General features: G+C 37.4%; 2 protein-coding genes across 2 annotated transcripts; one reads left to right on the top strand and one right to left on the bottom strand.

Moving 5' to 3' along the window:
* On the top strand, positions 9,941 to 12,162 carry LOC18778270 (uncharacterized protein At1g10890). Its single transcript, XM_007211803.2, has 4 exons — positions 9,941 to 10,077; positions 10,199 to 10,435; positions 10,639 to 10,858; positions 11,645 to 12,162. Exons 1-4 carry the CDS (start codon positions 9,998 to 10,000, stop codon positions 11,903 to 11,905), a joined length of 798 nt encoding a protein of 265 aa, XP_007211865.1. The 5' UTR covers positions 9,941 to 9,997; the 3' UTR covers positions 11,906 to 12,162.
* Positions 15,480 to 23,517, bottom strand: LOC18778402. The gene is made up of 5 exons (XM_007211406.2): positions 23,276 to 23,517; positions 23,096 to 23,159; positions 19,890 to 21,164; positions 18,532 to 18,606; positions 15,480 to 15,986 (listed from the first exon to the last, which is right to left on the bottom strand). The coding sequence occupies exons 3-5, from the start codon at positions 20,793 to 20,795 to the stop codon at positions 15,870 to 15,872; spliced, it is 1,098 nt and encodes a 365-aa protein (XP_007211468.1). The 5' UTR covers positions 20,796 to 21,164; positions 23,096 to 23,159; positions 23,276 to 23,517; the 3' UTR covers positions 15,480 to 15,869.

Here is a 23,544-nt window from a genome sequence, read left to right as displayed (position 1 = left end):
TGCCAAACTCGAACGTTGGTATCGATTTACAGCTGAAACTTAGCAGTTGAAGTTGTTGACAGTCCAGTCCAACACAGGCATGCCCAGTCCAGCCCGGATCAGAAGCATCTATCTAGGCAGAAATGGAAGTCCAACCCTCTTTTTGTCTTTCTAGAGTTGGTTTTTCATTCTTGAGTTTTGTAAAAGGGAGTTCTGCCTAAAACAGTTCGCCATCTTATCATTTATTCTAGCCAGAACTACCAGTTTTGTACCGTGAAAAATTGTGAAAGTCCTCACCAGTCTGATGCAAGAAACGAACTTACTTGGGAGATATTCCTCACCCAAATTCACAATTGCTTGCTTAGAAATTAGTAACTTGGGGTGCAAGTAATCTATTTTTGAGAAGTTTGCTAGAATTCTTATTACTAGCAGTGGCACGCTCGCACACTAAACAAAGTTGACTTATTGACCAGTCAATGATTTTCAAGGCAATGAAGAACTTTACCCTACCATCACAGGAACGAACATAAAACGAGTGAACAAAAACTGCATAGAGACCAGGCTCACGTGCAAGCCACTTTAAAGCATTTGACACATTGTGGACCATCTCCTCTGCCCTAATCTGTCCAAAATGTAAGCATGTTTTAGAGATAAGTGTCAATTACACAAAATTAAAAATCCACTAAGTATGATAAGATCTCTTACAACCTTATCATCCAACCATATGCCAAATGACTCCACGTGCTTTTTCTGTAATAAAGTTTCATTCTTTAATAAACGTCTATTTGAATGCCTAAGTTCATCCAAATGCATCCTAACATAGTAAGTAATTTGTTAGGAATTTCTTGAAATGTCACTTGCATGCAAGTTGCAAATTAGTAAAAAGGTTATAAAAACTTACTCTATATAGCGCTGCACTTTTGCCATATTGAGCAACACTTGGCGATGAGCAACTTGTAACATCTCATTTGTAAAAATTATTCATTTTTCTTGAGATATTGGACGCCCTTCCAGCAGTAAACCATTTTCAAACTCTTCATTGCTCGCATTCCTAGAGCCTATATCAGCAGCTTGCTTTATATACTTGCTACATAACAAAGCACACTCTTCAGCGAGGTAGGGTTCAGCCATACATCCTTCTGGTCGTGCACGATTCATAACATATCCTTTCAACACTTTCATATACCTAAAACACCAATGAGTTAGAATTCAAACAAATTTCATTTGAAGTTTAAAATGTACATTATTTTTAATAAATTGAAAACTACCTCTCAAATGGATACATCCAACGATATTGAACCGGTCCGCATAGACGAGCTTCCCGTCCTAGGTGGATTGTCAAATGCACCATTACGTCGAAGAAAGAAGGGGGAAAGAACCTTTCTAACATGCACAATGTATGTACAATGTCTTCCTCCAATTTTTCTAGTTTGTTTCTTAAAGCGTGCGCACGACTTTCGAGGAGTTCTTAAGGTCAATCTAATACTTTTCGAAGGATGAGACGACTTCGGAAGACTCGCGGTCAACCGAGCTGTCAAACTTTCCATATTGGTCAATCGGGCCCTTGGGCCCACGATCTCCAATTTCCGATCTAAAAGTTCCTAAAGGTCCAACAAAGTCCACAAAACAAGTCCTGTAAGTTTAGTCTCAATCGAGCGGTTGGATCTAAGCCAATCGTACGATCAGACGGCGATCATTTCACCTGAACCTAGAAGCATTAATTCGGAGTATTGGGAGTCCGATTCTAGATTAGTGAATTCTTACACGATTCTAAAGGTACAGAGAACAACATAGTTGAAACTAAAATCGATCGAATGGTCCACACCTATCGAACCTGGATATCGGATAATAGGCGTAATATCCGTTCGATAGTCACATGATAACCAACTCCAAATTCGAGCATACTGTCATGCTCAGGACGACGTGGGGAGTGTTTTTTTTTTTGTTTCTTTTATACAATGGGCTTCCACTCAGTGGCCCTAGCGGCGCCACTCGCCACTAGCAGTATGTAGGTGTCTTGAGAAATTTCATTCTCAGAGACGGAAATTTCTTGAAACTCCCTACAATACCTATACTAACCGGACCAGCACAACTAGGGAAACAGGTTTTGGTCTTGGACCATGGCCAAAAAGTGGCTAGAGCTTGCCAAAAAAAAACACCTTAACAGCCGGCTCAAAACCTAATCTTTAGATTTGATTCAAAACTCCCAAATCGACCCAAACCATCTACCAAAACAGCTAGAGGGCATTGAGAGGATGAAGAACCAGACGAAAATTGTTGTCGAAATCACTAGAAACGACGAGGAAAAAACCGGCCAAAAAACAGTTGATCTAGTCACTTCTGATCGGATTTTCGAGCTACGAAATAGGGTGGGGTGGGTGGAAGAGAGAGAGAGAGGAGAAATTTGGTACAAGGGTTTAGTCACCGGACGGCTATGAAATCGCGGTTTGAACATCTAAAAATTTACGCGTGGGGGAGAGAGAGGGCTGGTATGTTTTTAAAAATTGAACTTCTAAAAATTTACGGTTGTGCCACTGCCGTTGACCACAACTTCTTTGTTAAAACTTCGATTTGGGTTCACTACATTTTTAAGAACTCGTAAGAGGGAGCTATAAGAAATAGTGCCACTCAAATCCCAAAAATCCTTACGGATCGAAAAGTGACTAACGTGACCCTACCCCAAGGGCAAAATTATAAATTCTACAAATTAATGAAATAATAATTAATTTGGGTCGGGATGTTACAGATCCTTCCACGCTTGTTGTGCCTACGAGCATGCATTTTGGAAGAGAGTGGTCCGGGAAGGAAAAAAGGTCTTGTTTTCGGGATGGGATATCTTGGTTTTAAAGTCAATTTTATTATATAAATATGTATATGGGTATTTGTGTGGGTATATTTGTGGATTTGTTTCCAGGTTGAGTTTTCTAAGCATGTGCATTGAGACTGCTTTGCATAGGTATGAATTTTTGAAATGAGGTTTGGATTTGAGATTGGGTATTTGCAAATTACTTGACATTTTATGTTTGCAAGCATACGCCTAAGTAAGGGAATGGTTGCGGGAGAAAAAGGATATTTTGTGTTTTGATATTTATATTTTACATTAACGGGTTTATTTTGAAAGTTTCGATTATACGGTATTACAACAAAGACTAAATTATTAAGTTCGTATTTTCCAAGAAATTGAGAAATATTAATTAAATAGATTTCTTTATTGTATATTTTGTTATTAGTATACTGAATTGGATTATTTTCAAGTATCAGTTCATATATACGTACGCATATAAGGATTTTGTAGCTTGGCATTATTTTCTAAAATGGAGTGGTTATTTATGTTGCATATAAATTATGTTAAACACTTTGTTTTCGTCTAATCACATTTTATGTTGTGCGTCCCCTAGGTCCTAGATATCCGAGGTCGAGACCACCAAGTCTAGACATCGCAGTTGTCCGCTTTGTAGGAACTTTTCCTTTACTTTTCTCTACTCTCTTTTCCTCGGGTTGTAAACTAAATTCTTTAGTTGCTCTACTTGCTCTATCTGAGTTTGGGTAGAGGGCGTGAAGCCCATTTAATTAGTCTTAATTGTTGTGTGTGCCTTTATCTTATCCATGCTGGAAGTTGGGGTTATTTCTGTACTTGTTTGCAGGTATTGTAATTCGGGAATTGTTTATCCATTTAAAGTAGGGCTACAAGGTTTTTAGTAAAGTGGGTACGGCATTGGGTAGATGTCGAACGGGAAGCAGGGTTCGTCACGGATTTTGAGGGGGAATCCGGGGACGGTCGTGTAAAACACATTGAGTTTTTATCAGTTGTGTTCATTGACTTCTGTCGTCAAGGTACTTTACTGTTATAGGTGACAGGACCTGACTCAAATTCCACTTTGGAATCTGTGTCGAACCCCGTGTGTATCCAACACCTGGCAGGTTTCAGGCACGAATAACCAAAATACCTTTTTGGCCCTAATCCCAAAAACGGCTTTAGGGTTTGACTTCTCCCGGAAAATCGACAATCTCCCGTGAAAAAGGCTCAAAACCCAAAATCAACCTATATAGTTTCAATGGGTTTGAGGCGCCACCACCCCCTTCCCCCCCGGCCTCGGGCAAATTTAACTTGACAAAATTGAACATAACAAACTGTAGGGGCTTTTTTATTCCAGCAGCTACAGATGGCCACAGGCAACTGTAAAGAGCAAATGGATGGAGTTGCCCCTTACTTGAGTTGAATAATTAGGCCCCAAGAATGCTTCAAAAGGTTCGTGGAGCCTTAGGAAGCACTTTGGTTTCTTCCATCAACAAAACCGACAACTGCTTATAGATTAATATTATGGCTTAACCTGAGAACCTTGTGGTATGAGAGCTGAGCATTTATGAGTTTAGCATTAGAGAGAGAAAGCTTGGATTTCTCATGAGAAACAGAGGTTCAAAGCAAAGGGAGAGGGAAATTTTGGAAGATTTGTTGAAGGAAGAGAGGGACAGATGAGGATGTTAAGGATGGGTGGCTTGAGTAAATTCCCAGCAACTTAAAGAAAGTTTCGTCACACTCTTGGATGGTTTGCTCGAAGAGGAAAAAGGACGATGGGAGAACAAGGCTTGAAATTGAAGGTTCTAGCAGTGAGTGAGGATGCTTGCTCACTCTGGATGTGTTTATTTGCTAGGTAGGAGATGCCCTCTTTTACAAGCGCTGGAAGCTCCTCCTTTCCAAGAAACCCTAGCTTGTTTTAACGATGGTTTATCTTGGATGTGGCTCTAGTCATGTGTTGGAGGTTTCTTGGGATATTTTCAAGTTGCTTGGCCACTTCCTAAGGTGATGGGCCACTTTTCCTTAGGTGATGGACCACTTTTTCTCTCTCATGCTTATCCATATGTTTAGGCTCAAGAAATGGGCTCGAATTTTGGTGCTCCTAAGCAGCCCAAAACTTCCATTTCTTGGACTATCAATGGGCCTCGTGAATACCCGTAACCATCCATACCACACTCTGCTCAGTAAGCCCTAGGCATTTGCGTGGATTGGGCCTACTTAAGCTTGTAGTGTGGCTTGATGTCAAAATAAAGATTTTTGACTTGGTGTTGCGTGTTTATTTGGCGTGCTTGTGCTCGAGCTTTGCTGTATTGTAAAGGGCTATGGCCTGGCCAAATGGTGCTTGACGGGATAATAAGCACGTGTTTATAGAGCCAATATGTTTTACGGGCTTTTCACAACCTTTCTGCGTGGCGGGTTATGTATTCGCTTGGCGTGGCACGTAGGCCACAACTCGTGCAAGCGTACATGACGAACTCTTGCGTACCCAAGTAGGGCTTCTTCCCTAGTTAAGTGTTGTACTGGGTCGGAAATATATTTGGGCCTAGCCTTGAATATTTTGGGCCTCAACACAAACAAATCATAAACTTGCAGCTACACCTAGGTTAGACTAGGTTGCCTACGTACCATTACTGAGGGATCAAGCCACACATAGTTCTTTATACTAAAATCACAATTCATATAATATAATATTGTTCAATAAACCAACAATAAAATCTAAAATCATTCTTTACTTTGATTTTAACAAGCTATATAATTGAACACCATGCCAGGAAATTATGTACCTAACTATTCAATTAGTTTATCATTGTACATCCAAACACTTACATAACCAAACATTTTACCAGAAAGCTATACTTACAACCATCCATATAATGCATATACCCTGTAATCACCCACCAAGGGGTATATGGGAATACCATCAAATTCGTAGGCAACAAGGGAAGAGAAAACTAGCTAACCACTTGTGTAGACAAGTCGGATAGGTGGCTAGGGATCCTGGCCAACCCTGTGCAAATAATATGAGAAGGGTGGTGAAGAATATCTTGTTAACTATTGTAGGGGCTTTTTCTTCCGGCAGCTACAAATGGGCTGGGCTGCCGTAAGGAGCAAATTGATGGAATTATCTCATGTGTCTGAGTTCAAAGATCAAGTCTCAAAAATGCTTCGAAAGAACAGTGAAGCCTTAGGAAACACCTTGGTTACCTTCACCAACAAAAATAACAACAGCTTACAGATAGACTTTTAGCTTGGCATGAGAGGCTTGTGGCATGGAAGCAAAATTGTCATGAGTTTAGCATTGAAGAAAATTATGCGTTCCTGGGGGGGAAAAGGGGGTGTTAAGGTAAGAGAGGAGCGTTTGCAGGAAGGTTTGGATGAGAATGAGGGAAAGAGAGGAGAATGGGTGGCTTAAGTGTTTTTCCGGTAGCTTGACAGAGGCTCTGTCAAATGTTAGAACAGTCTGCTAGAAGAGGAAAAATGGGGGAGAAGGGTGAATAGAGCATGAATTTGCTGGGTTTTACAGGTGAGAGAGGAAGCTTGCTCTCTGGATGTGGTTGATGGTTGTTGGGTAGGAGGTGCTTCTTTTATAGCCGCTGGAAGCTCCTCCTTCCCAAGAAACCCTAATGGTTTCTATCCAATTTGGCCAAATCTTTCCCTTCCTTTCTCCTCTCCTTCCTTGACTTATCCTATCTTGGTGAAATTCCATCTGCCCAATTGCACAAAAATAGGGATTTTTGGGAGCTCAATGCTCTTTCCCCAGCTGCCTCAGTGGAGAACTTCCATTCCCAGCCATCCCCTTCCTTTCTTTTCCTCCTTCTTCCATGGCCAAGTATGATGAGGGAAAGAAATGGGTATGCACGCTGGTTCGAAGGGTGACTTCCTTCCTAGCAGTCTGCGCGCCAATATCCCCTAGTCCTTTGAATGTTTTTGCTTGAAACTTGTTCCCTCCCATGTGCTGGAGCCTCCCAATAGCTCTGCACACATGAACCTCCAGGCTCCCTATGTGGCTTTGTTCTCTAGCCAAGTGCTGGGGCTTTTGCTGCTTTTTTTTTTTTTTTTTTTTTTCTAATTGTATGGGCTTTCTAAGACAAAATGTTGATTTATCAAATAAATGGGTTAACCTTATCAAGTGTTGGGCTATTTTCTCTTTTATGCTCACCCACATGTTTGGGCCTAAGAAATGGGCTTGAGTTCCGAGGCTCCCAAGCAACCCGGGACTTTCATTTCTTGGCCTATCAATGGGCCTCATGACAATTCATTACCGTCTATACCACAAACCCACTCAAGTAAGGCTCGAGCATTTGAGTGGCTTGGGCCCACTTAAGCTTGTAGCGTGGTTAAGTGAGAAATAATGATTTCTTGCTTGGCATGGCATGTCGCTTGGCGTACTTTAATTTTATGGTCCTTGAAGAGGGACACGATGCTTAATTAGCATGGGCTTGTAAAGCTAGTGTATTTTATAATCTTTATCTCAATTCCTAGCATGACAGAGTATTTATTTGGCATGGCACGTGGACTGTGAGTTGTGCATGGCGGACTTTCGTGTGCTCCAAATTAGGTCTTTTCTTAATAAGGTGTCGTGTTGGGCCGACAATTTATTTGGGCCCAACCGTGGATTTTTTGGGCCTCAACAACTGTGCCACACGTTGGTACTACACTATTCTCTACAAATGTACCTCAAACACAATCCATCAATTCCAATAGCATACTGTCAATTCCAAGTACGACACATCTCGCAGAACTCGAGAGACACGAGGTCGGCCAGAGACACAGTCCTCACAGAACTCAGGGGACACATAGTCAGCCTGAGACGCATTCCTCGTAGAACTCAAGGAGATATACTCAACTTGAGAACGCAAATCCTCGCAGAACTTAGGGAGATATACTCAACCTGAGAAAGCAAATCCTGGCACCACACGGTTCGGGAGTCCCCGATACTCATGGGGCAATGTCATACGCGCGTAGACAAATTCGAAGGCAACTAAGGTGTTCGAAGACAATCTGAAGGCACCATATGTCCGAAGACATTCCAAAGGCAATTGTGTGTCCGCATACATCAATATTACCTAAGGCAACAATATTTCCGAAGGTAACCAGGATTTCCTAAGACATCAATTTTTTTTTCCAAAGGCAACCAGGACGTCCGAAGACATTAATATTTCCGAAGGCAACAATATTTCCAATTTCAAATGATTTAACACATATATTAAAATAAACATCAACATATCATGCATGAAAATTAAAAGCGATAAAACAATAATTCAAAAACAGTTAATAAAACTCTCATAGCAAAATACCAACTTAAACTCAAACAAACAGACCACAAACACCTCCTAACCAAAAGGGTCTCGATTGGGCCAATGAGGCCCACCATCTAGTCAATTGGACTCGCGGGGCCCACGACCTCTGATCCAAAAGTTCCTATAGGTCCAACAAAGTCTACTAAACAAGTTCTGAAAGTTTAATCTCGATTGAGCGGTCGGATATAAGCCAATCAGATGACGATTGGTTCGCCTAACCCTGGAATCATTGAATCGAAGTATCTGGGACTCTGACATCAACAAGTTCCTACACGATCCTAAAGGTACACCCCACAATACTAATATACCAACAGATCAAGCATAACTAGGGGAACACTTTTTGTTCTTAGACCACGGCCAAAAACTGACCTGAACTAGCCAGACAAAGCTAAAATTGTCGGCCAAAATGGGTTTAAGAATCAATCTGTAAAACCTCAAAATCAATCCAAACTAAGTACATAAACAAGTAGAGCATGGTGAGGGGATGTAGTTTCATACCTTACTCGACGAAAACCATCGCCAAAATCGCCGGAGAAACTAAAATACCTTCGGAGACTAAACGCTTAATTTTTTATCTGAGAAAAGTACTGGGTTGTGTAGAGGAGAGAGAGACGAAAATTTTGGAACCAATTTCGTGGAATTTGGTCACCAGACAATGAAGAAATCGCCACATGAAAATCAGGTGTCACGTGGTAGAGAGAGAACCTAAGAGAGAGAGTTGTGGGGAGAAGAAGATAAATTGAAGAGGCCCAGGACTGAAGCAGTCTGTTTGCTATAGTAACAAATTTTAAAATTTCATTTTTGCCCTTTTCGTTTCTAGACATTTACACGTTCTTTAAAGCTTGGAATTGAGCATGCTGCTTGTCTACGAACTCGTATTGTCGAGCTCTAAGCAATGGTGCCACTCAATTTCACAAAATCCATCCCAAACAAAAAGTGACCAATGTGCCTCTACCCCAAAGGGCAAAATTATAAATTCACAAATGAAAATAAATTGAATAAAATGATAAATTGGGTCGAGGTGTTACATAAGGTGCTAAACTAAAGCTCGGATACCATATTTTGTGCAGGTCTCGATTAAGGTTTCTAAAGGCCAAAATAACAACCAGACATCATGCTTAGAACATGGAACTAGAACATGAAACTGCAAAGACGCCAAGTGAAAGGGCTATGGAGCATAAGGTGCTAAACTAAAGCTCGGATACCATATTTTGTGCAGGTCTCGATTAAGGTTTCTAAAGGCCAAAATAACAACCAGACATCATGCTTAGAACATGGAACTAGAACATGAAACTGCAAAGACGCCAAGTGAAAGGGCTATGGAGCAGAACTCAGAGGTTTCTTGACAGACATCCAGTTATTGTTATGGCAATGATCAAACATGACTAAGTGCTCAAACAAAGTATTGATCGTTAGTTTAGCAAGATAATAACATAATTATAAAAAGTGTTTCCTTGTTTTGGACAAGAAGTCTACTAAGAAAACTAAAAATAAAAGAGAAAAAGACTTACTTAATTGCTTATGTTGCTGAAATTGTTATGACTAAATATTAATGGTGGTAGGAGGTATTAACACGGTTGGAGTAAGAGAGTGTAATAAGAGAAAGTATATGAACAAATGAAGTTTCATTGACTGAAAGCTAAATCAGAGTATTGAGATTTTTTCTCAATCCCCCTTCTCTGGAAGAACGTAAAATTAGATTTTCACCAGTATACACCCACAAAGTGGTTTATGGATAGTATTTACCTAGATTGAGCATAGGAAAGAGCCCTAGGACTTCGATATATTTGGTGCTAAAGAGAAGGGGTTTTTTTGGTCTTTTTGAAAATTTTTTGGGTTTGTTTGAGAGTTGGGGCTTTTTCACTAAGAAGAGCCATGACAATAAAAAGAAAAAGAGAAAAACAAAGAAATAAAGGGAGAAATGGGACGGAGCATATCAAGGTCGCCATCCTACAGCAGAGGGAGAAGCCGCAGAGATCGAAGCCGTTCACCCTACTCCAGGTCAGTTCTCAAATTTCCCATTTTTAAGTATCTCACGTCGCCGGAGAGGGAATAAATTGGGTTGAATTGGATTAAATTAAATTTGGTTGTTCGTAATCGCAAATGTTGTTGGGAAACATAGAAGAAATCGTTCTAGTGGCTCCCCACGTCGCCGGAGAAGTCGTTCGCCAAGTTACAGGCGGCGCAAGAGTCGTTCGCCGACACCCAGACGACATAGACGACACAGAAGCAGGAGTAGGAGTAGAAGTAGCTCTTTGTCTCCTCCTCCTTTACCCAAGTCTCCAGGGCCCCGTCTAACCTCAACTGAACGCAAAAATGGTGCTGATAAACTCAAGAAAGAGGAGGAAGAAAAAATCAGGTAACTTTATTTACTGCCCAGCATTTTCTAATCCATAAACAATTGTTAGTGTCTTAGTGACTGGTCAGGCATGCTTTCTGTGGTAGTGTATAATATATGAGTATGATCATGTTACAATGATTTGATGAGAATTTTGTTTGCTGCTCACATTTTTCTTCTATGGTCTGTATATTAAGTCTTTTGAATGTGCCATTATCTGTCAGGCGTCAACAGGAGGCAGAACTCAAACAGTTAGAAGAAGAGACTGCAATGAGACTTGAGGAAGCGATTCGGAAGAATGTGGAGGAGAGGTTGTCTTCTAATGAAGTTAAGTTAGAAATCGAGAGGCGTATAAAAGAAGGTCAGAAGAAATTGTTTGATGATGTTAAAGCTCAACTTGAAAAAGAAAAGGAAGCTGCTCTTGTTGAAGCAAGACAGAAAGAAGTAAGCAACTTGGCTTCTGACCATTATCTTATCCCTTTCATCTGGGTTGATATACGAACACGAAATGAAGTCAAGTGAATGTGTTTATTGCAATATTTGTTTGAGGTTTGATCACTGATTGAATTTTTTTTTTTGAGTTAGTCGCATTAGTAGTCCTTTTGTTTTGTTCTGTTTTTTTTTTTTTTTTCAATTGAGGAAATGGAGCAAAGGAAGATGTGAAAGAGTAGATGGGTGAAGGAGTTGAGAGGGGTGGAGAAATGTGAAACAAAATTAAAACAAAAACCAATTTAAAACTGGTCTTTGTTTTTAATGAAGGAACAAATGTGCTTCACTAGAACATGAAAAAAGAAGATTATGAAGACCAAATTGCACATGTTACCAAAGATGGTTGACAAATATGAATTTATTAATCAAGATGGCTGTTCAGGTCAATAATCACCTGCCTATGATGAGCCCCATGCTACAAGTACAAGTGGCATTCCATCTTAGCTTTGGTAATTTTTGCCCTAGAATAGTGACTGTTTAATGAGTAAACTGGATTAAATATCATCGGCGTTGTCGTCAATGCGGTCGCATTCTCTCAGTTAGGTTGCGTCTAGTTCAATCACTGTTTCTCTACCTTTTGTTGTCATAGCTGATGGTTTCTTGTGCTGTGCATATGATTAAACCACGTGCATTTACTAATACATATGCACTCATATATATATATATATATATATTTTACATGTTATGTTATCATTTTTGTGATCTATATGATCCTTTGATATGGTTCCCTACATCACTCAGGAACAAGCTCGGAAAGAGAGAGAAGAGCTTGATAAGATGCTGGAGGAGAATCGGAGGAGGGTGGAAGAGGCTCAGAGAAGAGAAGCTTTGGAACAGCAGAGCAAAGAAGAGGAACGGTATCGAGAGTTGGAGCTGATTCAGAGACAGAAAGAAGAGGCTGCAAGGAGAAAAAAGCAGGAAGAGGAAGAAGAACATGCAAAACTGATGAAGTTGTCAAGTAAGAACAAATCTCGGCCAAAGTCTTTTGGTATTGGTTTATAATGGTGATATGTGCCACTGTTTTCGTAGTGTTCCCATAGGCTTTTGACTGGAAGTCTGATTGACAAATATCACTGTGATATATTGTTTTCTACTGCATAGCATTGTTTCTCTCTTTGATTGCTTCAGGATATAAAGGCCCTCAAATTGGTCAGTTGTTGACATTCTTGATTGGGTTAAGGTACTAGGACATTGAACTGATTTCTATAATTTGGATGTCTTTAAAGAAATACCTTCGTGATGGTTCTAGTTCTTGGTTATTATTTCCTTATTAGAGAACTTACAATAGTAAATAAATCTGTGAAACAATCCACCATCATGTGTGCAATCCATGAGTCTTCAGTAAACAGTTAATGCAGGACAATGTGGGAATTTAAAGGACGCAGAAGAGAGAATTATGATTGGGAGAAAGTGAGAGAAAGGGATAGATGAATTCAAAGATAAATAGAAACATGTAAGATGAAAGTTTAGAGAGATAGAGAAAGTTAATTTAGGGGTGTCAAGCAATTTGAAACTGTTAAATTTGGGCAAAACTCAATTGAAGCTAATGTTGGCGTGTTGTTATAAGTTTGGAATGCAATTGAATCCAATGTCGTTTGGCTAGGATCAAATTGGATGGTCATTTTTTTCAGGAAGATTCAAAGTTTAAAACAAAAATGTTTTGGTTTTAAAATGTGCACAAGCATAAAAAGGCTTAGGTCATTTATAGTTTGGTCTATTGTTTCAAATGCTTATAAGATGCATAACATTACGAAATCAACTCAACTGGATTTGTTGGAAGTGGGAAATCCTTCAACTGATTATATTGGTTTTCATATATTTTTAATTCCAATTCAATCCAATCCAATCTGTCAAAGTCATCGAGAAATCGCTAAGTCGGGTTTTCCTTTTCTTTATCCCTTTTCCACGCACTATTACATAGTCAATTATAATGAACACAACACCTGGGCACACGTATGTCCTTAGTTGGTAGGAAATTAAGTAAGATATGTAGAAGGTAAATCTGTCTGCACTGGTAATATTTTCTGGTACTTTCATAATGCGGCGACTAATTATCTGCATTTGTTTTAATGTTAGTATCAAAATGTATAAAGATCAGGGGCCCTTCCACTCTCAGCTAGCGAATGTCAATATTTCATGTAAATAGTCCGCAGTATTCGATTTTAAAATATCATTGTTTTTTTTAAATCTCAAATTTAGAAATATCATTGTTCGTTCACATGTAATTTTCCAAATTATAAACAAGGATTTTTAGAGCAATGGTCGCTGAATTTAGGCCCAATCAATACTTTGGGGGCTCGTTTGGTACACAGGACTGCCTTGGCATGGACTATGTTTAGGGATTGGTTTGGCTTGGCTTGGCTTGGTCTAAGTTGGATAACACTTATCCTGCGTTTGGTGTATGCTTGGACTAGGACTAGAATTTTTTTTATTTTTTCAAAAATATCTATATATATGTATATATGTATTTTATAATATATATATATATGTATATATACATACATATAATATATATATATACATGTATATAAGTATATTATAATAATATTATATATTTTAAATAATATAAACGTACATACATATATATAAGTGTATATAGGTGTATCTATGTATATTATAATATACATGGGTATAATACATATACATATATTTATATATATGTATGTATAATATAATATATAATATATATGGGTATGTTATAATAATAATAATATACATGTATATACGTGTATATATGTATATTATATATGTATTTATATATACATATACATTATATATATTATAAAATACATATGTATATATAATATATGTATATATATTATATATTATAATATACATATATATACGTATATACATGTATATAATATATGTGTATATAGGTGTATCTATATATTATAATATATACATGGGTATAATACATATACATATATATGTATCAATTGAGTGGTCACATGATATCGGATTCAAGTGATTTTTTGTAGAGATGATCTTTGAATGAGTATCTACAAAATAGACGGTTTGGATTAGTGAAATACAATCCGGAGTGGGGCCTACAAGAGGTGTCCCTCAAATAAGCTTATTTGAGGGATCCCTCAATGGAAGCTCTCTGATATGTATATATACTTATATATATTACATATATACATGTATGCTATTATTATAATATTAATATGTATGTGTATATGAGTATATTATAATAATAATATACGTGTATATATCTATATGTATTTATATATTATATATGTATATATGTGTTTATATATATATATGTATATACGTGTATATATGTACATTAATATATAATATAATCTATATATATAAAGCAAAAGGCAGAGAATGGTGAAACATTCAAAATACCAGAAAATGCCCTTGGTTAATGCAAACATTAAGAATTCAAATTATTAATTAAATGAAGATAATATGGTAAATTCATACTTTTTCATATTTAAAAAAATTAAAAGAAAAAGAAAAAACAGATAATGTATCCTTTTTTTATGGAACACAACTACCCATTATCTTTTTTAATTCTAAAATAAATTTACTTATTTTTTTTAAAAAACCTCTCGCAAGCGCAGAAGCGCGTGCAGAAAGGCTAGTATATATTACATATATACATGTATACATGTATGTATTATTATAATATTAATATGTATGTGTATATGAGTATATTATAATAATAATATATGTGTATATATCTATATGTATTTATATATATATATATTATATATGTATATATGTATTTATATATATACATGTATATGTGTATATACATGTATATATGTACATTATAGTATATGTGTATGTAATAATAATAATAATAATATATGTTATTAATATTACAATATAATATATGCATCTTATATATTGGTGAACATAGGACTAGCTAATCCTCCCTTTCTACATGGGTTTAGTAGTCCCCTCTTAGTGAGGTATTTTTGGTGGGCCCGGTATTAGCAATCCCATCTAAGACTAGAATTAAATGAAACAAACATGGTACTAAATTTAGTCCAATCCAGTCCAAGCCAAGCCTGTGTACCAAACGACCCCTGGTTGTCTAACTCAATTATTGGTTATGCTAGCCCCTCAACTCCACTTTCACTTTAATACCGTTGGTCCTGCAGTTATATTTTCTGTTGAACCTATGTGCTCGTGAAGTATGTTGAAGGTTTTGGGGTGATTAAAAAAGTTGTCAGCTACTTGGGTTGGTAGTACAAACCCAAAAAATAAACTACACTGCATGTAATAAAGTGTATTTTTTCTTCCTTTTTGCTTTAAAAAATATGTAAGTAAGGTTGGGCGACCAAACCGGATCAGACCCTAATCCCTGCACCGACCATGTCGGTATGTCCTTTCTAGATACCGACGTTGAGCCAACAATCCCCTCAACTGAGTACAACTTTCAATTTAACGCCAAATTCTAAATCATAGACTAGATCGCGTTTGATTTAACGCCAGATTTTTGGAAAAAAGAAAGACACATATCAAACTGTACTGGTTGATCCAGTTCAGCCAATTTAAATCAATGGAAATGCCCACCGTATATCGGATTAGCACAAAAATTCCATGCTCATCAATCTGTGAATTTTCCTGAATGATTTTATTCAAAAGAAGAGCATAATCCATGAACTGAGGTATAATGACCCATTAACATGTAACATGAATTTCGAAAGGAATAAAAACCATAAAAATGCTGCCAATTATATCATGCAACCCCCTTTTTTGGTTGTTGGTTGTTGGCCACATCATGTGATTGCAAATATCTTCTTCTTGAAAAGGGAAAATACACAGTATATTCACATCCTACAGTGCATTTAATACATCTATAGCTCACCCACACTTTCCCATCGATGGCAGCCAACCAAATAATCTCTGAAATATAAATGAAGTTCTGTAGAGTTTCTTTGCAAGAAGAAAAAAATAATGGATTTATATGCATAAACTATATATATATATATATATATATAAATCATGTTGTATGAGAACTGTGTGTCCGTGAAGCCCAAATACCAAAGACAAGAAACCAAAAGACGAATAATATTGCCCAGTAGCGAGCAGGTCCATACTTGATTCTGGTGAGCACAAACTGTCACATTTAAAAGAAAAAATATTATTATTGTTTTTATATAGGAAACAAATAGAAGATTATTATGGTGATTTATACATCTCATTGTCATTCGGTCCATACTTAATACTCGTGAGTTAAAATTATGACTGCACTCGAATTCGTGTGTATAATCAAAATTTCCTCAAAGCTTGTTCATAGAAAAACTTCTCTTAATACATCTCTTTAGTTGAAACAGAATGGAGTAACCAAACTTCCAATCTGCGAACTAAATGTCTTAAATCAATTAAAAGCCGCCCACAATTTTGCATCCCAGCAATTGCTGGCTTGGTCGTCTTCTATTTCAAGGTACTAAAAATTTATACAATAAGATAAAGAATACAGGATGGAGATGAAACAACATAAACCAACATCCCACCCACCAACCATCTCCCCTCACGCAAAAGATAAAATAACAGTCAGTCTACTTACAGTTTCAGAGAACAGAACAAAGGTGCAGCATATCTTGAGCATATTATTTCATTCTTTTCTCTTGAGTAGGTACATAATAGTTTCAGGTTGCCAAAGGAAGTTGGCAAAGTTGTTTTCAGTTTGCTACTGCTAACATTTAGGACATGCATTTATGCATGCGTGCATACAAAATAAAATCCAAAGAGAAAATCATTATCAATCAACAGGTCATCTGCAATCCTATCTATGTAAACTAAAGGGCATCCAGACACACATGCACACAAAGTGCAGCAACCTTGATTATAGCCTTTTATATTTTATGAGTTTACTGTGAAAATCAAATTTGTGATTTTCTTTATTTTATAGTGGTGCGGTTCAATTAAGGAGAGTACTTTACCAAGAAAGCATTTTTATATTTATCTTACTCAAATTTGTGAATATAATTTTTTTAGGCTTAATTATCGATATGCCCCCTGTGCTTCACCGAAAATCTCACTTTGCCCCTTACACTTCAGACTGAGTCAATATGCCCCTTGTGCTTTATTTTTGCATTCCCCGTTACCTCATTCCGTTAGTTTGGTCACTAAAATCGTTAACTTGCTGACGTGGTATGGGTATTTTAGTAATTTTAACTATTAAAAATTCTCAAAATTTTAAAACAGTTTAAAAACATTTTAATAATAAAATAAATTAGAAAAGAGGGAAAAAATAAATCCCCCAGCACCCGAATAGAACCCCACCACCACAACCCAATCCTTCCCCATCGCCAACAACCACCCCCAACCCATGCTTACCATTCCCTCCCCATCTTGCCATCCTGATTTCTCCTCCGCCATGGTAAAAAAATAATAAACAAAATAAATTTCTTCAAAATGAGTTTAATGTTTGTAAACTCCAATCGCATAACCCTCATGGCTGCACAGAGAATATGTGAAAATGACAAGCATGAAATCAAATCAAACCCAGTTGGAGAAGATAATAGAAGTTCTTGCGCCTTGGGGTATTGGCGTTCGGGTAATTTGTTGGGATGGCTACAGCTTGTGGCAGATTGGATTTGTGAGGTTGGCTGTGGATTTGGGGTGTCAGCTCGGGGTGAGTATGGCTGGGGTTGAAAGTGGCTAGGTGGGTTGGGATTGATTGTTATTAATGGTTTGGGGTGGGTGCATCACCTGGGTGGGGTATCATATTTGAACAATGGTGGAGTGGTGGCCATAGGTTGAGGGCAGCGAGTGGCAGTGGAGACGGGTTGGGTTGTTGTGGTGGTGGGGCTATTCGGGTACCAAGGGCTTTAAATTTTTTTTAAAAGAACTTTCTAATTATTAAAATGTTTTAAACAGTTTTTTAAAAATTTAATTTAAAATTTGAAAATTTTTTAAAACTAAAATATCTAAAATACTCATGCCACGTAAGCAAGTTAACAGTTTTACTGACCAAACTGACGGAAGGGGGGTAACGGGGGACACAAAAATAAAGCACATGAGGCATATTGACTCAGTTTGAAGTGTAGGGGGGCAAAGTGAGATTTTCGGTGAAGCACAGGGGGGCACATCGATAATTAAGCCTTTTTTATATATAAAATTTTATATAAATCTCTCAACCAACTCTCCCACACCCTTAGCTTATGGTATCAAATGCAGAATGAGTTAGAGAGTTGAAATAGGGTTATTCTAATTGAGTTTCCTAAACTATTTGTTAGCTTCCAGTTCTTATTACTTTCCTGTTTCTACCAAAATTAGGTCATTATAAATGCATGCTTTGTAATTCAATTGAGGCAGACTTAAATGACTGAAAAACAGATTTTCTCCTTAAGTATCCCTCCCTGTGTCTTCTCTTCAAAGATCTATAAGTTCTGTTTCTAATTCTCCCCTTGTTCTGTCAATTTATTCCTCTTCTCTTGAACCTAATTCCTTTTATCTTCTAAGATCCTTTCTCGTTGGTTGTTCTACATCAGTATCTCCATGAATATCCATTAATTAATAAAATCATATATACTGGAAAACATTGAATTAACCCAACCATATTAAATCCTAATGTAGCCATAGTATGAGCCAATGAAAATCAATCAAATACAATGTAAACACGCATGATAAATGAAGGAGAGATATAAGTTACTTACAAAGCGGAAGAAAACCACTACTGTTAAAGCACAAATTCCTCCCAGGAGAATATGAAGACCGCTGCTGGCAGTTTTCTGCACACCCAACTAGAGTTCATCAGAAATATAGGACAGAAAAGCATTGCATAACTTGATGTGATAAAAAAATGGCCTCAATAGGCAAATATGAGGATGTTGATTCAAATCCCATGCTTTGATTCGAGATGAAGACAAGAACTTTATCTTCACATGTCCAAAATGTGAATGACCTACGAAACACTTTGATTATTAAAAATTTGGTAAAAGGGTTGGCATGTTGATGTTGTCCGCTTTCAAAAATTAAGGTGAGTACATCTTTCGTCCTTTCATACAGAGTTTATAGGAAAGTTGTTTTTCTGAATTACATGTCAGGTATTGGCAAGCAAGGGCCCTTTACTTCATTGGGTATGAGGATGTTTAGGAAGGTGAAGGACATGAGAGTAGGTTATCAATCTAATGTATACTTCAATGTTTGGATGGTTGGGTTTCTTTATATGTTCTGTCTAGAGAAATATGTTATGAAGCTTGGGGGATGCGAGGGGATATTAGCTGATCAGATTTCAGTCAAAAAGTTAGGGAATTTCGTGGAGTTCAGCGCTCTGATGTATGTGCTGCTAGTGGGAGTTGATTACACAAGGTCCAATAATCAAGAGTTACTGTCAATGTTAAGAGTGAATCCTTTATTTTCTATGGACAAGGAGCCCTTCCCAGATGTTTCGATAAGCTTGCTTCGAACAACCATTTCAAATCACTGGCCACACTTGTTAGATTGTGGGGGCTTACACAAGGGTAAGGCACAATTTAATTTGATTGAATATGTGAATTAACTCTTAAGGTTTTGTGGAGAGATCAGAGGTTCACAGAGGGGGTTATAATCTTGTGCTTTAACCATGCCTTTGTTTTCGAAAACAAGCTTCAAGCTCTCAAAAGGACTTGAAATAGTGGAACAAGCAGGTGTTAGGTGACAAGGAGGTGGTTGGACTTCTTAATCCAGATGATGGGTCATCGAAGGAGACAGAAAGGAAAAAAGAACCAGAGAAGAAAAGATGGAGTGCATGGGGATTATAGCAAAGATCCATTTTTAGCTTCAAAAGTCATGCATACTGTGGCAGAAGAAAAGTGATGGGAGTATTAAATCTTTCTCCTTCTGGTCCCTCGCATGCAATTTGGAAGGTCAGTCAGCTCATGTTTGTGAAAAGTTTTGAATTTTACCAGCATGTAAAGATAAGTCAATAGACAAATAAATTAAGTTTCCCCACAAAACTTGCAGGATGTTGAAGAAATATTTTCCAATCTGTACCCTTTTTTTAATAAGCTGAATGACACCAATTTTGACATACCTTCCCAACACGAGGAGCTATAAGCCATGCAAGAGTAACAGTAAGCAGCCCTGTAGCAAGCAGAATCCCGGTACCTTCCACAGCCCACTTGGTTGCAGGATTTTCAGCAGGGGCAACAACAGTATTCTGAGGTTGTTCTGATACAGCTTGTGAAATTGAAACAGAATTGGTACTTGTATTGTTATTATTGTTACTATTATTATGCGGGGTAAACCATAGTGAAATCTCACTCAGTCTTTGCCTTCTGATAGCAGCTACAGCATCAGGATCTATACCTGTACTTGTATTAACCTGTGTGGCATCCGGTTCCCCCCTAGCTGTTCTTTCCCTCAATATTTCATACTCCTTCAAGGAAATCATAACCTTTTTGAAGTCTGAAATTCTGATATTTTTTGCTAGACGTCCACAGATTTCACAAACAGTGGACCCATGGTTGATAAACCATTTGAGTGCACACGCATAGTGTACCAAAGCAAGGTCATTTTTGCAAGAGCAACCAAGCTCAACTAATGTGTCTTCATGGTGACATGAACCTGTCTCTAAATCAGCACCACAAATGAAAACCTCTCCATCAGGGCTTATAAACTCCAAAAACCCAGATTCTTTTCCAGCATTTTTCTTGACATACATATCACCTTCAGCATCTTTAAGGGCTACCCTGCTATCAGGCTTTACTTGCCCATGGCTTATACATGTTTCTTGTGTAGGAGGAGTGATACCCAAAAACTCTAAAGCTGCATCTCCCCTTTTGTCAGATTCAGCACATTGGCACACGCGACAAGTTGATAAGCCGGCCTCATTGTCAAGACTATGGCGTGAGTGAGTACCTAAAGAATCACTCTGTCCAGGTGAGTCACCTTCCTCACTAGCTCCGATGCTAGCTTCCGATAAGTTTTCCTTACCCATCAAGTCAGTTGGCTTTTAGTTCAAGAGTGCAGTTTGTGCTTTGAGTTATTGCACCACTTTACTTTGGTATAGTTCCGACATCCAAGCTAATGAGGTCATCCATTGTGCAACTATACGAAACGTAAGACAAGAACTACCATTCCAATAGGAAAATGGCAGCTAATAAAGGCTTTTGTTCCAGCTGTAAAAGGAAGTTAACCCTCCAAGCATAATACAATGCCTTGGTGTCAGAGAAGAGGCTGGTAAAGACACCCGATGAAGACAAAAACATCCAACTTCATATCTCATTCATTGTAGCTTCTGATGAGACTTTAAGCTAATTATTGCTCCAATGTAGAGTTATTGTAGACCTTGTTATTGTTAGATCCACTGACATGCAAAAAAAGCAGTACCATGAGAAAACAAAACAAAATAAAAGCATGCTACCATAATAACTGAAAATCCACTTAAATTTTCTTTGGTCGAAAAATCTACTTAATGGAGCATCAACTTAACAAGCACACACAAAATCAAAATCATAACATATTAGGAAAGAAAAAACAAAACAAAAAAATGTAAGTAACCAATAACACAATTTCAAATGTGCTTGTAAAAACGCGGACCATTCTAAAATAAAAATCATGTTGAGTAAATGCACAGCAACTGACTCGCGTATCATTTTACACTTTTATGAATTTGAAGTCAAAACTACCCTTTGGAAAACTTCGAAAACCCCAAAAGAACAAAAATCTGCATACAAATATTAAAATAGAGCAAGTTCATTTTAAAAAAATTGGACAGCTTTAAAAATGAGTCTGTAAAATTTATTTAAAATAAAATAAAATCAGCAGCACCTACGTTCCTTCTACTGTTCTATATCACCAGCCAACTCCCTCTCCACCCAATTTTCCTCCCCACAAATGGGTGAAGCTGAGAAAGGTTCAGTACTAAAGGTAGAAGCTTCAGAGTCTTTGTATGCATCTTCTATAATTCTTTTTCTTTCTAGAAACTATTTCCATTATTCTTATGCCTTTTCTCTTATGTAATGGTTTTTCTTTCTCTCATTCCATACTTCCAATTATTTTAGAGTATAGAAGAAGCATGTCTAGATCCAAAAGACGAAATGAAGCACCAGTTAATAGATTTAAAAAGGCATCAAGGTAATAGATTTAGTATTTCATCAAATACCTGATATTCAGTTTAAATGTTGTGAACTGGCACAACAGATCTCCTTGTATAGCCACAATAGTGGGCTTCATCAATTAGGAATTCTAATCATAAAGGAATCTGAATAACATGTTTATAAAACCTGAGAATAGGATTCATATCCTCCAAGACTATTAGTTATTATTTTATTTTTTTTAAGAAAAAAGGAACAAAATTTTATTGCATATAACAATAAAATACAGAGCTGGTCAAGATGACCACAAAAAGAAGGCATAAGCTTAGGAAACTCATGATGGACTGGAAAACCCAACACTGTTATAGTTGTAAGGTGATCAATTTCTTAACTAGATACCATACCTCAATTTATTATATAAGAACCACATTTTCAACAAGGAGAGAGGAAAACTACAAAACAATGGACAAGACATCCACAGAGTAAAGAACTAGAGAACTCCGAAACAGAACCAACAACAGCTGCACTACAAATTGAAAAAAATGCAAAAAGGAATTATCCTTAAACGTTTTATGCTAAGTAAGTGCACTATGAAAAGTCAGCTTAGGAAAACTACAAAACAATGGACAAGATATCCACTGAGTAAAGAACTAGAGCACTCAGAAACAGAACCAACAACATTAAAAAGAACGTAGTACCAGCCAAGAAATAAAAGACACTAATAAACAGCTGCACTGCAAATTGAAAAAAATGCAAAAAAGAATTATCCTTAAATGTTTTATTCTCAGTAAGTGCACTATGAAAAGTCAGCTTAGAAGACGCAGAAGGGAAAAGAATGATATGCGAAAATAGGCAATAAATAGAACAGATAAACAAAGGGAAGTGCTGATTTATGAAGAAACCACCTTTTTCAGAAAATCCACAGCCTTGTCACAATTTGAGTTAAACATGTGAATACATAGTTTTCCCCTTCACCCTCCAAACAAATTCATAACCCAACATACCAACCCAAATCCCTCACTCAGAAATTAGCACAACCAGAAGATCCATTAAATCTCACAATCTATTAAAAATCATACCCATATTATCAGAAATTCGAAACCTACGAACAGAACAACAGCACAAGACTACAACTACGTATAAGTCGCAAAAATAATAATGTATAGAAATCAATAAGCAAAAATGATGAAACGATACTTACATTGCCATTAGTGTGAAAGAAAAGCTTGCCTCTTTCAATTTTGTTATTCTGCTGCCACAGTACACTGAAGAAGCAGAACACAGAAATTAGTGCATATACATATGTGCGTTCGTGTGTGCTTGCGTTCAAGTCTTGAAGAAGAGCAAGAGAGAGCGAAAAAGGAGCTGAATTTGGGTGTACCAGAAGCGACTGATGAAGTAGTAGCTGAGTTGCGAAGATTGAAGATTGAGAAGGAACAGTGAGAAGAGGAGAGATAAGGGGCAAGGATTTGGGATTGAGAAAACGAAATGCGAGAGTAAAAGGTAGGAAGATGCAGCCGTCGGAGAAGTGAGGTGAGGAAGAAGAAGCCGTCGGAAAAAGGAGAGGTAAGAGAGATGAGATCGTAGGAGATGGAGGGAGAGGCAGGCACTAGATACGTTTGGAGAAGTCTCTTGGGTCATGTCATTAGT

The sequence above is a fragment of the Prunus persica genome, chromosome G4 (genome assembly GCF_000346465.2).
Source record: "Prunus persica cultivar Lovell chromosome G4, Prunus_persica_NCBIv2, whole genome shotgun sequence".
Lineage (NCBI taxonomy): Eukaryota > Viridiplantae > Streptophyta > Magnoliopsida > Rosales > Rosaceae > Prunus > Prunus persica.
The sequence above is the reverse complement of the archived record's forward strand: the minus strand, read 5'-3'. Positions and strand labels throughout refer to the sequence as shown.

Excerpts from the sequence above, each read along its gene's own strand:
- LOC18778270 (XM_007211803.2), top strand. The coding sequence starts at position 9,998 with ATGGGACGGAGCATATCAAGGTCGCCATCCTACAGCAGAGGGAGAAGC. Across the intron at positions 10,078-10,198 it reads AGCCGTTCACCCTACTCCAG|AAGAAATCGTTCTAGTGGCT; the intron begins GTCAGTTCTCAA and ends TGGGAAACATAG. Across the intron at positions 10,436-10,638 it reads GAGGAGGAAGAAAAAATCAG|GCGTCAACAGGAGGCAGAAC; the intron begins GTAACTTTATTT and ends ATTATCTGTCAG.
- LOC18778402 (XM_007211406.2), bottom strand. The coding sequence starts at position 20,795 with ATGGGTAAGGAAAACTTATCGGAAGCTAGCATCGGAGCTAGTGAGGAA. Across the intron at positions 18,607-19,889 it reads TAGCTCCTCGTGTTGGGAAG|AAAACTGCCAGCAGCGGTCT; the intron begins GTATGTCAAAAT and ends TTGGGTGTGCAG. Across the intron at positions 15,987-18,531 it reads TAGTGGTTTTCTTCCGCTTT|TTTGTGCTCACCAGAATCAA; the intron begins GTAAGTAACTTA and ends TAAATGTGACAG.